Below are 17,884 nucleotides of genomic sequence, written 5' to 3'. Positions count from 1 at the left end.
TTAGCCATTGTATGTCCACCTTCATACCTTTTAGTGTAGTCTTCCAAACTACCATGGCCAACTTATCCCTCAGACCCTTGTAGTTTCCTCTGTTTAGATTGAAGACCTTAGTTTCAGATTGGACTGCATCACTCTCAAACTTAATGTAAAATTCAATCATATTATGGTCACTTGTCCCTAAAGGCCCCTTTACCACAAGATTATTGATTAGCCCTTTCTCATTACACCAGATCCAGAATAGCCTGTTCCCTGCTGTTTCCTGCTCTCGCCCTCAACTAGAAAATTTCATTTACTTTGCTTCCAATTTCCACCCTTCCCTCACCTTCACATATTCCATCTTCAATTCTTCCCTTCCCTTCCTCGACTTCTCTGTCTCCATCTCTGGGGATAGGCTCTTGACAAACATTCACTGACTCCCACAACTACCTGGACTACACTTCCTCCCACCCAGCTTCCTGTAAGGACTCTATTCCATTCTCCCAGTTTCTCCATCTCCACTGCATCTGCTCTGATGATGCCACCTTCCATACTAGTGCTTCCGACATGTCTTCCTTTTTCCTCAACCAAGGATTCCCCTCTTCCATAATTGACATGGCCCTTGACCGTGTCCGTTCTATTTCCCGCACTTCTGCTCTCACCCCTTCCCCTCCCTCCCGGAACCACAATAGGGTTCCCGTTGTCCTCACCTTTCACCCCACCAGCCTTCACATTCAACAGATCATCCTCCGAATTTTCCGCCACCTGCAGCGTCATCCCACCGCCAAACCCATCTTCCCCTCACCTCCCCTTTCAGCATTCCGAAGGGACTGCTCCCTCCGCAACACCCTGGTCCACTCCTCTATCACTCCCAACACCCCTTCCCCTTCGCCCAGCACCTTCACGTGCAAGCGCAGGAGATGCAACACATGCCCTTTTATCTCCACCCTTCCCACTGTCCAGGGCCCCAAACACTCCTTCCAGGTGAAACAGCGATTTACTTGTACTTCTTGTAATTTAGTATACTGTATTCGCTGCTCATGATGCGGTCTCCTCTATATTGGGGAGACCAAATGCAGATTGGGTGACCGCTTTGCGGAACACCTCCATTCTGTCCGTAAGGGTGACCCCAAGCTTCCAGTCACCTGTCACTTTAATTATCCACTCCACTCCCACTCAGACCTCACCATCCTTGGCCTCTTATACTGTTCCAATGAAGCTCAACGTAAGCTCGAGGAACAGAATCTCATCTTTTGATTCGGCACTTTACAGCCTTCTGGACTCAACATAGAGTTCAACAATTTCAGACCATAACCTCTGCCCCTATTCTTTTTCCTTTTCCATTCATTTTTTTTGCACCTCATCTAGAGCCATATTTTGTTTCTTAACTTGTCCCATTACCATCACCTTTTGCCTTGCACCATCCCTTAATGTCTCTTAATCTCTCCTGCCTTCCATCCTATCACAGACCTTCCCTTTTGTTCTTTCCTCACCTCCCCCCTTTCCCTGCCCCTGCACTTGCTTAAAAACCTGTTCGATCTCCAGCTTTTTTCAGTTCTGACGAAGGATCATCGACCTGAAACGTTAACTCTGTTTCTCTCTCCACAGATGCTGCCTGACTTGCTGAGTACTTCCAGCATTTTCTGCTTTTAATATAACCTGGTTGGTTCCTCCACATACCGATCCAGGAAACCATCTCACATGCATTCCAAGAATTTGTCCTCCACACCATTAGTGGTAATTTGATTTGCCCAGTCAATATGTAGATTAAAGTCCCCCATGATTACCGTATTGCCCTTGTTACATGCGCTTCTAATTTCTTGATTGATACTGTGCCCTACATTACCACTACTGTTTGGTGGCCTATACACAACTCCCACCAATTGTTTTCCGCCCATTGCTATTTCTTAGCTCCACCAAACAGATCCAGTTCTACATCATGATCTGCTGAGCGAAGATCTTTTATCTCTACCGTACCGACCTCATCCCTTATTAACAGCACTACACCACCTCCTTTTCCTTTTTGTCTGTTCTTCCTAAATGTTGAGTACCCTGGAACATTCAGTTCCCAGCTTTGGTTACCCTGCAACCATGTCTCTGTAATGGCAATTACATCATACCCATTTACTTCTGGCACCAGGGAGGTAACATACCATCCTGGAGTCACATCTGCGGCAACAGAAACATCTATCTGTTCCCCTTATGATAGAATCCCCTATCACTATTGCTCTCCCACTCTTTTTCCTCCACTCCTGTGCAGCTGAGCCACTCATCGTGCCACAGACTTGGCTCTTGCTGCATTCCCCTGAGAAATCATCTCCCCCAGCAGTATCCAAAATGGAAAATCTGTTGGAGAGGGAGATGGACCCAGGGGACTCCTGCACTACCGTCCTAGTTCTTTTACTCTGTCTGGCGGTCACCCATTCCCTTTCTGCCTGTGCACTCTTTACCGGTGTTGTGACCACCTCATTAATTGTGCTATCCACGTAGATCTCAGCCTCGTGGATGCTCCACAATGACTCCACCCGCAGCTCCAGATCCAAAACGCAAGTTTCGAGTAGCTGCAGCTGGAGACACTTCCTGCACACGTGTTCACCCTCGACACCGAAAGTGTCCCTGACTTCCCACATAGCACAGGAGGAGCACTCCATGCTACCGAGCTGCCCTGCCATGTCCTACCCTTAATTTACTCCCTTTACTTCCTCTAAATTAAAGAATATTAAATAGACAAGGGACCTTAATTCACTTTACACACTACCTACTCTAAACTAGTGAAATTACTTTTACTTTAACGACTGGACTGTAGAAATACTCACCAGGTCGTACTTACCAATAATTTCCTTCCCTGGTTATGACATCACTTTAGCAGTTTTGCAGTTGTTAGAGTCATACAGTCATAGAATTATACAGCACAGAAAGAAGCCCTTTAGCCCATCGTCTCCACACCAGTCATCAAGCCCTGTCAATTCTAATCCCATTTTCCAGCACTTGGTCCGTAGCCTTGTATGCTATGGCGTTTCAAGTGCTCATCTAAATGCTTCTTGAATGTGGTGAGGGTTCCTGTCTCTACCACCCTTTCAGGCTTCCAGTCACAAAAACAACCTTCGACCATCACCCTCTGCCTCCTGTCACTAAGCCAATTTTGGATCCAATGTGCCAAATTGCCCTGGATCCCATGGGCTCTTACCTTCTTGACCAGTCTCCCATGTGGGACTTTGTCAAATGCCTTACTGAAGTCCATGTAGACTACATCAACTGCACTACCCTCATCCACACACCTAGTCACCCCCTCGAAAAATTCAATCAAATTGGTCAGACATGATCTCCCCCTGACAAAGCTATGCTGACTATCCCTGATTAATCCCTGCCTCTCCAAGTGGAGACTAATTCTGTCCCTCAGAATTTTTTCCAATAATTTTCCTACCACTGATGTTAGGCTCACTGGCCTGTAATTCCCTGGTTTATCCCTGCTACCCTTCTTGAACAACGGTACTACATTAGCTGTTCTCTAGTCCTCTGGCACCTCCCCTGTGGCCAGAGAGGTTCTGAAAATTTGTGTCAGAGCCCCTGCAATCTCCTCCCATGCCTCACACAGCAGCCTGGGATACATCCCATCAGGGCCTGGGGATTTATCCACTTTTAAGCCCGCTAAAACCGGTAGTACCTCCTCCCTCTCAATATTAATTCAATCAAGTATATCACAATCCCCCTGCCTGATTTCTATGCCTACATCATCCTTCTCCATTGGGAACACAGATGCAAAATATTCGTTTAAAACCTCACCTACATTTTTCGGCAATGTTGTTGTTTGACTGCTCCCACTCTCGGACTCTTTCCTTAGTGTAAAGTAAGAACCAATTCCTACAGGGTGAAAAGTTAGGAAAAGCAAAGGCGAAGCAAGGGAGCGCCTCCTTCCACTCGTCACCTAACTCCCTCACTCACCTAACTCCCAGCGCTCTGTTCAAACTGCACTGCGAAACCTGTTTCTGTCTTGGTGCACTAACGGAGGGCGCAAAGCAACCTAATTTTGCTCTCACGGAAAAGAAGTTGGGGAGACTATCATTTATCTTCTATATTATTAAAGTTCTTAAGACTGATTCTCCAATCAGGTGTTGCCAGCAAAGAGTGGCTGGTAGTGAAGTCGCAGGCTCACAATCTGTGATTTTCAAATGAATGGATAGAAAATTGGGGGCTTTTGATCAACGCTCCCTATGAATGCCACTCCCTGTTGGGAGCACCTAATTGGGGAATCATCCCTTTGTGCCTGTAATATTACATTGCGCTTCTAATGACATTGATTGGTCCATGCTAACCACATGACACCATGACCAATCAGATCGCAACAAAAATCCCTGCTAACCACATGATACTATGGTCCAATCAGATTCTCATAAGAATTTTTTTTTTTAATTCTACTTTTATCCTCAGTGTTTTCCCTGTTTTGTAATTATTTTTTGTTCCTATACTGTCCAGTCCTGACTCACTCAATGTTTCTGCTGTGCTGCACACTGTGATCCCAGTGTATTCAGCCTTGGTAGGCCCAATTTTAACCCGACCCACCCAGTGGAAATGGAACGGGCAGGTGGTTAAAATGATGGTCATGCACTTAATGCTTGCTCCTGACGCGTTTGTGCCTACCGCCATTTTATCTGACGGGTTTCCGGCAGCTTCAGAGCTGCCCCCTGCAGTGAGGTGGGGACCTCATTAGTATTTAAATGTCAGGGTCTGATGATGTCACTCTGACCCCAATGCAATCTTAACTGCTGATTGCGACAGTGACACTCTGTGCCTGGCCCGTCGGTGAAACTTGGTAGCAGGCAGCATCGTGGCCAGAAGAGGGTCAGGATCGTTTTAGTTTTTTAATTTCTTGAAGGTTTCCTTGTGGGCAAAAAGGAGCAGGTGTGCTCCTCTGGGCTCCACAAGGAAGCCTTAGGCCTCCCCTGCCCCAGAATTTCCCACGACCTCGATCGCCTCAGGACCCGCTCCCCCTTGCGCACTTACCTGTTGCCGGGACCATTCCCTCGGGTCCCTGGCAGCGGCTTCCTGCCACCGGAAATCCCGGTCCTGCCCAGCGGCCAGGTGACAATTTAAATAAGGCCTAGGAGTTGATTCCCGGGTCTCATGGTTGGGTGGGTGGATGGTTTGCCGCCCACCTCGGCCCCTTACACGTCACACTTACGTCCCATGTCTAACCCAACCGGAGACTGTTTACTATCTCCCAGCCCAATGTTCTGTTCCTGATCCAACAGTTCTGCTCCCTGGTCCCATGTCCTGCTACAGGAGATCTGCTAGTATAATTTTCTTTTTTAATACATATATGTATATCCACCCCTCTTATAGATTTCCTACTAGATTTTTACCATTATTATATATTTTCCATTTTTGTCATCATTATGTCTGGTGAAAGTTTCTGTACAGCTCTACATTGTGACCTGTCTTTTACATGATAATGGACCAGGACTATAGTAGTGTCAGCTTACAAAAAAGAGGCTTTTACTGAAGTATACATGATTCGTGTCCCCTCATAACATTGAGTGCATGTGTTTTACAATACTGTTCTATACCGTACTTGTGGGCTTTGTAGGCTAACTGGCCTTTTTAGAATCATTTGGGGAAAAATTGGGTTGCACCCCCCTTTGGGGTGCTAACTTCGCCGGGGTGCTACATTTATTTGAGTGGTAGCGCCCCAAGCAGGAGGCGGGGTGCTACTGGAAAGGTTCCCGCTCCTTCCTGGGGCGCTACTATTCAATATCGCTGTGCTACATGCAACAGCCTATGTATTACAGGCCTCCCCTTTAATGCTTTTTTAACCGCTTTCTCAACCTGCCCTGCCACCTTCAACGATTTTGCAGATATACCCCCAGGTCTCTCAGTTCATGCACCCCCTTTAGAATTATACCCTTTAGTTTATATTGCCTCGCCTCGTTCTTCCTACCAAAATGTATCACTTCGCACTTTTCTACGTTAAATTTCATCTGCCGCGTGTCCACCCATTTCACCAGCCTGTATATGTCTTTTTGAAGTCTATCACTATCCTCCTCACTGTTCACTATACTTCCAAGTTTTGTGTCATCTGCAAATTTTGAAATTGTGCCCTGTACACCCACGTCTAAGTCATTAATACAGGTAGACTACCCTTTATCCGAAAACCTCGGGACCAGCCGTGTTTCGGTTTTCGGAAAATTTCGGATTTCGGAAGGTGGGTCGGCGGGGGTCCGCGGGGGGGGGGTCGGCGGGGGTCGGGGTCGGCGGGGGTCCGCGGGGGGGTCGGCGGGGGTCGGGGTCGGCGGGGGTCCGTGGGGGGGTCGGCGTCGGCGGGGGTCCGCGGGGGGGGGGTCCGCAGTCGTGGCTTGTCCGTCGCTGCTAGCCTGGAATGCAATGAAGTTCCGCATTTCCACCAACAGGTCTGCTCAGCGTAAGTCGGCGGGGGTCGGGTTCGGCGGGGGTCCGTGGGGGGGTCAGCGGGGGTTGGGGTCGGCGGGGGGGTCGGCGGGGGTCCGCGGGGGGTCGTGCGCACGACTTACGCTGACCCTCTGCTCAGCGTAAGTCGGCGGGGGTCCGCGGGGGGGTCGGCGGGGGTCCGCGGGGGGGTCGGCGGGGGTCGGGGTCGGCGGGGGTCCGCGGGGGGGTCGGCAGGGGTCCGCGGGGGGGTCCGCGGGGGGTCGTGCGCATGACTTACGCTGACCCTCTGCTCAGCGTAAGTCGTGCGCCACTCTGGTCATGTCGTGCGCACGACTTACGCTGACCGAAAAAACCTTCGGTTTTTAGAGGGTTTCGGTTTTCGGAAGTTCGGATAAAGGGTAGTCTACCTGTATATATATCAAGAAAAGCAGTGGTCCTAGTACCGACCCCTGGGGAACACCATGTATACCTTCCTCCAATCCGAAAAGCAACCAATCACCGCTACTCTGTTTCCTGTTACTTAGCCAATTTCGAATCCATGCTGCCACTGTCCCTTTTATTCCATGGGCTTCAACTTTGCTGGCAAACCTATTATGTGGCACTTTATCAAACGCCTTTTGGAAGTCCATGTACACCACATCAACTGCATTGCCCTCATCAACCCTCTCTGTTACCTCACCATACTTTCAACGTAAGTCCTTACGCATATATACCAGGCTTTACAAAAAATGGAAACTCTCCTATGCAATGCTCTTTTTCACAGTAGTCTAACACTCCTGTATACATTAAGACTGCAAATGCTGCTTTAAAAATTCAAACATTTCCTAAATGGAAAGGGGAATAATGAAACATGGGAACAAGGTGGCACATGTGATTAGAACTACTGCTCATTCGGAGCACCAACACCAACACGGACTTGTTGGGCCGAGCAGCCTGTTTCACATTGTACTTTCTCTGTAATTCTACGGATTTGGTTTAAAATCCAATTTTACGTCAGCAAGATATTATAAAGCTGAACTTTAAAAGCTTAATGGGGTCATCTAGCTTTAAAACATTTCTAGGATACTTCATGCAATGCTAATTGTGAGGGAATACTGATAACCAGGATTTTAACAGGTAAAACATCTGCCAGGGCCTGGAAAACTGCATTGGACTGCTTTCAAGGTAGACAAGGCATAGACTATAGAGGATGTTTTATATTGTTGCTCTATTATGGGGGGAGTTTCTAATATTTTATTGACTAGTTTTAAGTTGATATAAGCATCAAAGTATTTGAAATTTCAATAGTCTTTTTTGCCTCATTAGCATGTCGGAAGTAGTTCTAAGTATTTTCACTTGTAACATAAGGTGTCTGAAAGTATAAGTGAATGCACAGTTGTTATAATGTTTGCATGTTGTTGGCCATATCATTTCAAGCAATCTGAAGAAATTTCCAACTGAAAGCAATGAATTTAAAACAGCTCCTCCTCCCCCTGGAAAAACATCAGCATGCATTGTGTAAAAAGAGCCGACACTCTCCTTCTGTCGAAGCATATGTTGAAATATTAACAAGTTACCCCAGCTCAGGATTTTAAAGAATGTTCTTTCAACATACAACGCTAATATTTTGATAAATATACCGCAGCGAGCACATTGATATTTAACATATGCCGCACAAATGGTTTGAACAAAGTTTGTGAGAGAATGCTATATTGAGGTGTCAGCCTTGGCTCAGTGGGGAGCACTCTTGCCTGCCTGAGTCAGAAGCTTGTGGGTTCAAGTCCCACTCCAGAAATTTGAGAACAAAATCTAGGCTGACACTTCAATACAGTACTGAGGAGTGCTGCACTGTTGGAGGTGCTGTCTTTCTAATGGGATGTTAAACCTGCCTTCTCTGGTGGACATAAACAATTCATGGCACCAATCGAAGAAGAGCAGGGGGAGTTCTCCAAGGCGTGTCCTAGCCAATATTTATCCCTCAACCAGCATCACTAAAATGGGTTATCTGGACATTACCTCATTGCTGTTTGTGGGACCTTGCTGTGTGCAAATTGACTGTGGCATTTCCCACATTACAATAGTGACTACATTCCAAACTACTTCATTGGTTGTGAAGCACTTTGGGAAGACCTAAGATCATGAAAGGCACTATACAAAAGCAAGATCTTTCTATATTGAGGAGTCAGTGCACTAAGAAAGCCCAGGCAGTGAAAATGTAATTCCACAGAAGCACAGACTTCCTTTTGGATGCAAATTTGATTCATCCATTAAACTTTAATTGCACATAAACATTTTTACAATACAAACAGAAGATTTTTCTCAGAGAGACCCCACATTTTGTTTTTTGATTGCCATATATTATATTTAACAATAAATTATGTACAATTGTCTGCCACAAAAAAGCTTCAATGGTTTCTCAATGCATGAAAAAGGTTTGCATGCAGTGATCCTTTTGGTTTGGAGTAGTCTTCACATAATTCTTTAGAGGTCAGGTCCTTCTGCACCATAATTAAAACGCAAAGACACAAAAGGTAGACAAGGTACAAAGAGGATGGAATCACCACATCAAGGAATCATCGTACCTGTGGGAAGTGATAATGAAGCTGTTAGAAGTAAGTCTAAAGCATGCATTAGATTGTACCATACAGTAAGTACAGATAATATCCATTAAAATACCAGACAAAGAAACTGCAAACAAACCAACTAAACGGTTTGTTACCAATATGCACAGTGTGATTTTCAAGACTTTACAGTATAATTCCGTAGTGTACATTTTGTTCATTATTAATAAAACAACTTTACTCTTGTAAATGGGATATTACAACCAAATTACAGGGTCGGACTCAGTAATAATATCAATTATGGTGAAAATTACTGGAAAATGGGCAAAAGCCTAACATAAAATGTTATTAGCATGAGTACAACTGACATGTTTTCACATTTAAATTACCATTTCGCATGAGCTTACAAATCAGTTACATTATACAGCACTGGAAATCCAAAAGCAATCAGTCCTCGAAGAATGGAGAGTCCTCGTCTTAATACAGAAATGGATGTCAATTTAAAATATTAAAGACTAGACTAAGCTCTGAGCACTCCATCTTACATGCTCTTCCTGTTCTTTACAACTTCACTGTGTTTAAATCATGACTCATCCCACTGAAGTTCATTCATTCTCAAGACCTCAAGGAACTCGTGACATAGGATTACATAGGGTATACAGCACAGAAACAGGCCATTCGTCCCAACCAGTCTATGCCAGTCTTTATGCTCCACTCGAGCCTCCTCCCGTCTTTCCTCATCTAACCCTATCAGCATAACCCTCTATTCCCGTCTTCCTCAATAGCTTATCTAATTGTCCCTTAAATGCATCTATACTATTTGCTTCAACCACTCCCTGTGGTAGCGAGTTCCACATTCTCACCACTTTCTGGGTAAAGAAGTTCCTTCTGAATTCCCTATTTAGATTTTTTGGTGACTATCTTATATTGATGGCCTCTAGTTTTGCTCTTCCCCACAAATGGAAACACTCGCTCTGTATCTACTCTATCAAAACCTTTCATGATTTTAAAGACCTCTATTAGGTCACCCCTCAGCCTTCTCCCAGCCTGTTCACCCTTTCCTGATAGGTGTACTCTTGCATTTCTGGTATCATCCTTGTAAATCTTCTCTGCACCCTCTCCAGTGCCTCCACATCCTTTCTATAATATGACCAGAATTGCACACAATACTCCAAGTGTGGTCTAACCAAGGTTTGATACAAGTTTAGCATAACTTCACAACTTTTCAATTCTATCCCTCTAGAAATAAACCCTAGTGCTTGGTTTGCTTTTTTATGGCCTTGTTAACCTGTGTCAATACTTTTAGTGATTTGTGTATTTGTACTCCTAGATCCCTTTGTTCCTCTACCTCATTTAGATTCTTATTTTCCAAGTAATATGTGACCTCCTTATTTTTCTTACCAAAATGTAATACCTCACATTTATCTGTGCTGAATTTCATTTGCCAATTATATGCCCATTCTGCAAGTTTATTAATGTCTTCTTGTAATTTGTTGCAGTCCTCCTCAGTAGTGGCTCCCCCCACCCCCCCACCCCCAATTTGGTGTCGTTAACAAATTTAGAAATTGTGTTTTTGATTCCAAGGTCTAAATTGTTAATATAACTTGTGAACAACAGTGGTCCCAGCACTGACCCTTGTGGAACACCACTTCCCACCTTCTGCCACTCTGAATAGCTAGCCTTTACCCCTACTCTCTGCTTTCTGTCTTGAAGCCAGCTAGTTATCCATTCTGCTACTTGTCCCCTGACTCCACATTCCCTGACTTTATTCATTAGTCTATTATGTGGATTCCTTATTGAAGGCCTTTTGAAAATCTAGATAAATTACATCTACTACATTACCCTTGTCTACTCTCTCTGTTGCCTCTTCAAAAAAAATCAATTAGGTTGGTCAAGCAAGACTTTACCTTTTGAAATCCATGCTGACTATTTATTATTATATTTTTTGTTTCTAGATGTTCTTCTATTTTCTCCTTTAGTAGGGATTCCATTATTTTTCCTACCACCAATGTTAAGCTGGCTGGCTTGTAGTTCACTGGACATGCTCTATCTCCCTTCTTAGATATAGTTATTACGTTAGCTATCCATCAGTCCTCTCTCACTACATCTTTTTCTAACGAATTACTAAATATGCGTAGTAATGCCTCTGCTATTCCTTCCCTAGATTCTTTTAAAATGCATGGACGTAATCCATCCGGACCAGGGGTTTTATCCTCTGAGTTTCATTAGTTTATGTAGTATATCTCATCATTTTATTTTGAATGCAGTTAACTCATTATTAATCCCATCATCCGATGTTATCTCCACCTGTTCTATCTCCATGGTAAATACTGAAGCAAAGTAATTATTTAATATCTCTGCCATCTCTCTATTGCTGCCTGTGGTATTAGCCTCTCCATCCCTTAGAGGCCCTATTCCCATCCCGAACTTCCTTTTTTTATTTATGTGCCTGTAAACTATTTTACTATTTTGTTTTATGTTCCTTGATAATTTAATTTCATAGTTCCTCTTTGCCTTCCTAATTGTTTTTTTTACTTCTCTCCTAATCCCTTCATATTCTCCCTTATCATGTTCTCCCCTGCTGTCCATGTACTTAATATATGCCTCTTTCCTTACCCTCAATTTTTCCCTTATGGCTTTATTTATCCACAGTGTCTCATTAGTGTTTAGCTTGTTCTTGTTGATTAGTGGAATATATTTTTTCTGGACTCTGTTGAACATCATTTAAAATGTTTCCCATTGCTGTTCTACATCATTGTTTGCCAATACTTTTGTACATTTAATTTTCCCAAGTTCTATTCTCAGCCCCTCAAAATCAGCTTTTCTCCAATCTATTACCCTGATCTTTGTTATACCTATGTCCTTCTCAATTGTTATCTTAAAGCTTATTATATTATGGTCACTATTGCCTAGATGTTCCTCTACTTTTACTTCTCTTATCTGCTCTGGTTCATTCCCCATTACTAGATCCAATAGCGAATACTCCGTTGTTGGGCTTTTTACATATTGGTTTAGAATGGAGTCCTGTACACATTGTAGGAACTCCATTCCCTAATCCCCTTAACCTACCTGAGTAGTAAGAGGCGGAGTGGGGCCTATTAGGGACAAATAAGGCGATATATGCTTAGAGGTGCAGGGCAAGGCTAGCATACTCAATGAGTACTTTGTATTGCTGTTTACTAAGGAGGTGGATGCTGACAAAATATCGGTAGAAGTGGGAAAGGTAGAAGCAACGGAAGGGTTGAAAATTGATAGACAGGATGTACTAGAAAGGTTGGGTAAGCTTAGAGTGGATAAGTTGCCTGGTCCAGATGGCTTGCATCCCAGGTTGCTAAGGGAATTGGGGGAGGAGATAGTGGAAGGGCTTGCCATAATTTTCCAATCTTCCCTAGACATGAGGGGTGATGCCTGAGGATTAGAAAATGGCAAATGTGACACCATTGTTCAAGAAAGGGTGTAAGGACAATCCTAGTAACTACAGGCTGGTCAGTTTAACATCAGTGGTGGGTAAAGTTTTAGAAACAATAATCAAGGAAAAACTTAACGGGCACTTGGAGAGATTTAAGCTAATTAAGGAGAGCCAGCACGGGTTTATAAAAGGCAGTTCATGTTTGACTAATCTAATTGAATTTTTTGATGAAGTAACAGGGAGGATTGATGAAGGGAATGCAATGGATGTTGTCTACATGAATTTTAGGAAGGCGTTTGACAAAGTACCACATAGAAGGCTGGTTAACAAAATTGAGGCTCATGGAATAGGCGGGTCAGTGGCAGCTTGGATAAGGAATTGGCTTAAGGACAGAAAACAGCGAGTTGTGGTAAATGGCTGCTTTTCACACTGGAGGATGGTAGACAGTGGTGTTCCCCAAGAGTCACTGCTGGGGCCACTGCTTTTTTTGATATATATAAATGACCTGGATATTGGAATACAGAGTAGAATTTCTAAATTTGCCGATGACACCAAACTTGGGGGTGTTGCAAACAGTGAGAATGATACCAATCGACTGCAACAGGATATAGAAAGGCTAGCAGAATGGGCAGACAAGTGGCAGATGGAATTTAATACAGAGAAGTGTGAGGTGATGCATTTTGGCAGAAGGAACAGGGAGAGGCAATATACACTTAATGGCACAGTTTTAAAGAGTGTGCAGGGACAGAGGGACCTGGGAGTTAATGTGCATAGGTCCCTAAAGGTGGCAGGACATATTGAGAGAGTGGTTAGCAAAGCATATGGGATCTTGGGCTTCATAAATAGAGGTATTGAGTACAAAAGTAGAGAAGTTATGCTTAACCTTTATAAAGCACTGGTTAGGCCACAACTGGAGTATTGCGTCCAGTTCTGGTCACCACACTTTAGGACGGATGTGAAGGCACTTGAGAGGTTGTAGAGGAGATTTACCAGAATGGTTCAGGGGATGGGGGATCTTAGTTACAAGGACAGGTTGGAGAAGCTGGATTTGTTTTCATTAGAGCAAAGGAGGTTGAGGGGTGATTTGATAGAGGTGTACAAGATTATGATGGGTTTGGATAGGCTAGACAGGGAAAGGCTGTTCCCACAAGGACTAGGGGACACAGATGTAAGGTTTTGGGCAAGAGATACAGGGGTGACGTGAGGAAAAACGTTTTTACGTAGCGAGTGGTGAGGACCTGGAACTCGCTGCCAACGGAAGTGGTGGAAGCGGAGACACTCAATGTTTTCAGGGGGAGACCGGATAGGCACTTGAGGGAAATAAACTTGCAGGGCTACGGGGATAGAGCAGGTGAATAGGACTGACTGGATTGCTCTACAGAGAGCCGGCATGGACTCGATGGGCTGAATGGCCTCCTTCTGTGCCGTATGACTCTATGACATGGATTCTATTTCTGTCTTGCTGATAGCTGTGTCACTTTTTTCTACTGCCATTATGTTATCCCTAATAAGTACAGCTACTGCACCTCCCTTTTCCCCCTCTCTATCTTTTCTAAATATGTTATACCCTGCAATGTTTAATTCCCAGTCCTGGTTTTTCTGTAGCCATCACCCAACCATTACTCCTTGATTTATTTGTCGTCTCTCCTACTCTTTTTAACCACAGCGTATCCTTCACTTGGGCTCAATAAAACAAAATACAATTTTCTTCTCACTGTGCTCCTGAAAGTTAACCTTGTGTTTCTTCAATCATGTTGATAAAATACAGTGGTACCCATTACTTCAGAGTCATGTTATCCTATCAGACTGTGACCCCACAGGAGTTCAGGAATAAAATGGAAAAAGAAAAATTGAACCAGTGAAGAGAAAATAATAAATGAGAATAGAGACTGAATTCTGTAAGGCAGAATAATAGAGTTAAGAAATAGGGTGAATGGAATTTTACAAAACAGACAAAATGATTAACGGTGTGAATTGTCCATACAAATATATCATTAAGAAGTTAAATTTAAAATTAGACACATCTAAACTTAATATGAGCTTAGATTCAAGTTTGTTTCAGGTTAGCCAAGATATTTATCTTCAAAAAAGTGATTGTGTTAAATAAAATATAATACAGATGCATGCAGCTGGGTGAATCCTAATTGAGTTTCGATTAGAATAGCAAATTTGTTTTCAGATTTCAGACTAATTGATCTTTTCATGCTGTGTGAATGTACTGAAGCTGTAATAATCAGTAATGGTGTCATCTGAAGTTTACATTGATCTGAATGTGAATTTGGAAATACTAAGACTGATCATAAACGGGCAATTTCAATACAGACAGCATCTCAATTCTACTCTAATGGAAAATAGGCTACATGATATAGAAATGACCAGAGGTCTTGCATATTGAGGGCCAAGAAATAAAGTAGGATATAAAATATATAATTTGCAGCTTTTACTGTAATTAATCAAAAGTACCGTCCATTCAAGTCTACAATGTTCTACTTATCGCCTAGCCTGCAGTTAGTTATTTTGAGCTTTGTTGAGTTGAAGAGAAAAAAAAAATGATACACTGGCTTGTGAGTAATATTCATGCATTCGTCCTTCCATCTCCGGCATTCAAATGGTTTCTTTCCCTTCTTTCAGGCTGCATCAGACCTTTTGCAATAGCTTTTCCCCAATTATGTCACTTAGATGTAGTTTTTGAAAAGCCAGTCTTATTGAACATCAATTTGACAACTTTTGCTGGCCCCCTGTTTCCCCCTGAATCATCAAAGGATTAACTAAAGCACACAACAAAGCACCTTACAAATATCTGCTAATTGCTATAAAGTCTGCAGAAGATGTTGTAAACTGGTTGCTATTTGCTGTTGAGTGCGCTATTTAAGGATGAGTTCTATTAGAGTACAAAAAGAGTAAATTAAAAATAGAGAGGTTGATTTTAACCCGAATCGCCCAGCAGAAACTGGATGGGTGGGTTGTTAAAAATGAGCATGTTACTTACTTTGGTAGGAAGAATAGAACAACAGAATATTTTTTTAATGGTGAAAAACTTTCAAATGTTGGTGTTCAGAGTGATTTGGGTGTCCTCGTGCAAGAAACACAGAAAGCTAGCATGCAGGTACAGCAAGCAATAAGGAAGGCAAATGGCATGTTGGCATTTATTGCAAGGGGGTTGGAGTATAAGAGTAAGAGTAAAGAGTAAGGCCGGGCAGCACGGTGGCATAGTGGTTAGCACTGTTGCCTCACAGCACCAGGGACCCGGGTTCGAATCCGGCCTCGGGTGACTGTCTGTGTGGAGTTTGCACATTCTCCCCGTGTTTGCGTGGGTTTCCTCCGGGTGCTCCGGTTTCCTCCCACAGTCCAAAGATGTGCGGGTTAGGTTGATTGGCTATGATAAATTGACCCTTAGTGTTAGGGGGGATTAAATACGTGGGGTTATGGGGATAGGGTGGGATATGTGTTGGTGTTGGTGTAGGGGTTATGGGGATTGGGTGGGACATGTGTCGGTGCAGGCTCGATGGGCCGAAATGGCCTCTATCTGCACTGTGGGGTTTCTGTGATTTCTGTGAATTGTACAGGGCCTTGGTGAGACCACACCTGGAGTACTGTTCACTGTTCTGGTCTCTTTATCTAAGGGAGGATATACTTGCCTTGGAGGCGGTGCAACAAAGGTTCACTAGATTGATTCCTGGGATGAGAGGGCTGTCCTATGATGAGAGATTGTGTAGAATGGGCCTATATTCTCTGGAGTTTACAAGAATGAGAGGTGACCTCATTGAAACATACAAGATTCTGAAGGGGATTGACAGGGTAGATGCTGAGAGGTTGTTTCCCCTGGCTGGAGTGTCTAGAACTAGGGGGCATATTCTCAGGATAAGGGGTAGGCCATTTAAGACTGAGATGAGGAGGAATTTCTTCACTCAGAGGGTTGTGAATCTTTGGAATTCTCTGCCCCAGAGGGCTATGAATGCTGAGTCTTTGAGTATATTCAAGACTGAGGCAGATAGATTTTTGGACTCTAGGGGAATCAAGGGATATGGAGATCAGGCGGGAAAGTAGAGTTGAGGTCGATGATCAGCCATGATCTTATTGATCGATTATGGCCTACTCCTGCTCTTACTTCTTATGTTCTCTTATGATTACCTTCTTAGAACTCAACCCTTTCTGCCGTATCTATTATTAACCTGAGGTGCCCACCCAAAGCAGGCAGAAGCCTAATGCTTTTTTGCAAATTGGGGTCCTGTTATGTCATTAGGACCCTGGTGGCATTTTAACCAGGGCCTGAGTGGGGAAATTGCCGCAGTTTTCCCACCAGACCGAAACAGGTCAGAAACTGGTGGTAAGGTTGAAGAGTCCCTCCAGATAAGTCAAAATATTTCCTTTGTGGGGCCAGTAGGAGCAGGAGTGCTGCTGCGGGCCCCACAAGGAAAATCACGGCATCCCCTGCCCTGGACTCCTCACCTCCCCCCACCTTCCATCTCGTGAAATTCTTCCAAAACCCCCTCCCTGCCACTTACCCGGAAGATGCCAGGAGGCCAATGGTGCACAATCGTCTCCTGCCAGCAGCCACTCCGCTCTGTGCCCATCCTCCTTCCCGGAATGGGTGGGAAGTGGACTGGCAGCTTTTAGTTAAAATCACCGTAGCTTCCGGCTATCTCTGGCAGGCAGGGAATTAACTTGCCAGAGAGGTTTCCCGCTGGAAACCCACTCCAAGTTAAAATCCACCCATGCATCTAACATCAGCTATTAAGAACAAAGATAACATTTGGAATGGTTCCTGACTGGCATATATAAAAGATGTTTCAACAGGTTCTTTTTTTAGTGGAAGGTGTCATCAAGTTTTTCTTTATAATCACAAATTGTGGTGCTTTAGAGAGCTTTATAAAGCAGAATGACTGGATTTACATTATGTTGCACTATAATACCAGTCCTGTTACTACAGGAAACTCTCGATTTACCGGCACCTAAATAACCGGAAATCTCTGTTAACCGGCAAAATTCAGGAGTAGGTTCAGGTAAGTTTTACTTCATATTAGTGGCCGCTCCTGGATTTGTGGCTGTGTAATCGGGGTTCCTGCACTTGTTGCTAAGCAACAGGGACGCTTGGTCTGTGGCCGGGGTTCCTGCAGCTGTTGCTAAGCAACAGGGAAGCCTGGATTTGTTGCTGTGTACGGAGCTCTCGTACCTTTTAACTATACCTCTCTGTAATCCGGACTTTTTGATAAACCAGCACCACGCCGGTCCCGTCGGTGCCGGATAAAAAAGAGTTTCCTGTACATCACATGCTGCGAACACCAACTCACTGTTTTCTGGATTTTCCTCTATGAGACTGATATAAACCAGCAGAAAAGGATATAAAGTTCAGGAGTGTTAAAAGGCTGGTATACATTCGCAGTACACTTCCGACTATATAGTGAGTTGATATAGACCTCAGGACTAAATAAAGATTTCTGCATCATTTTTGGAATTGTTTGTATAAGAATATTCTATTCTATATGACATTTTAATTTTAATTTGGCTTTACTGTTATGGTTTCTGTGACTCCAAGCAATGATTATATAATAATAAA

General features: G+C 43.7%; 1 protein-coding gene across 1 annotated transcript in view; it reads right to left on the bottom strand.

The window, feature by feature from the left end:
• Nucleotides 1–8,594: 8,594 nt before the first annotated feature.
• Nucleotides 8,595–17,884, bottom strand: part of LOC147101143 (peptide YY-like) — a 32,976-nt gene continuing 23,686 nt past the window's right edge. The window contains exon 4 of the mRNA XM_085966711.1: nucleotides 8,595–8,939. Within this exon, the coding sequence (XP_085822837.1) occupies nucleotides 8,915–8,939 (25 nt within the window). The 3' untranslated portion in view covers nucleotides 8,595–8,914. The remainder of the gene's footprint in view (nucleotides 8,940–17,884) is intronic.

The sequence above is a fragment of the Somniosus microcephalus genome, chromosome 24 (genome assembly GCF_052327205.1).
Source record: "Somniosus microcephalus isolate GS21.2 chromosome 24, FLI_Smic_1.0, whole genome shotgun sequence".
Lineage (NCBI taxonomy): Eukaryota > Metazoa > Chordata > Chondrichthyes > Squaliformes > Somniosidae > Somniosus > Somniosus microcephalus.
This window is presented reverse-complemented; position numbering and strand designations above follow the sequence as displayed.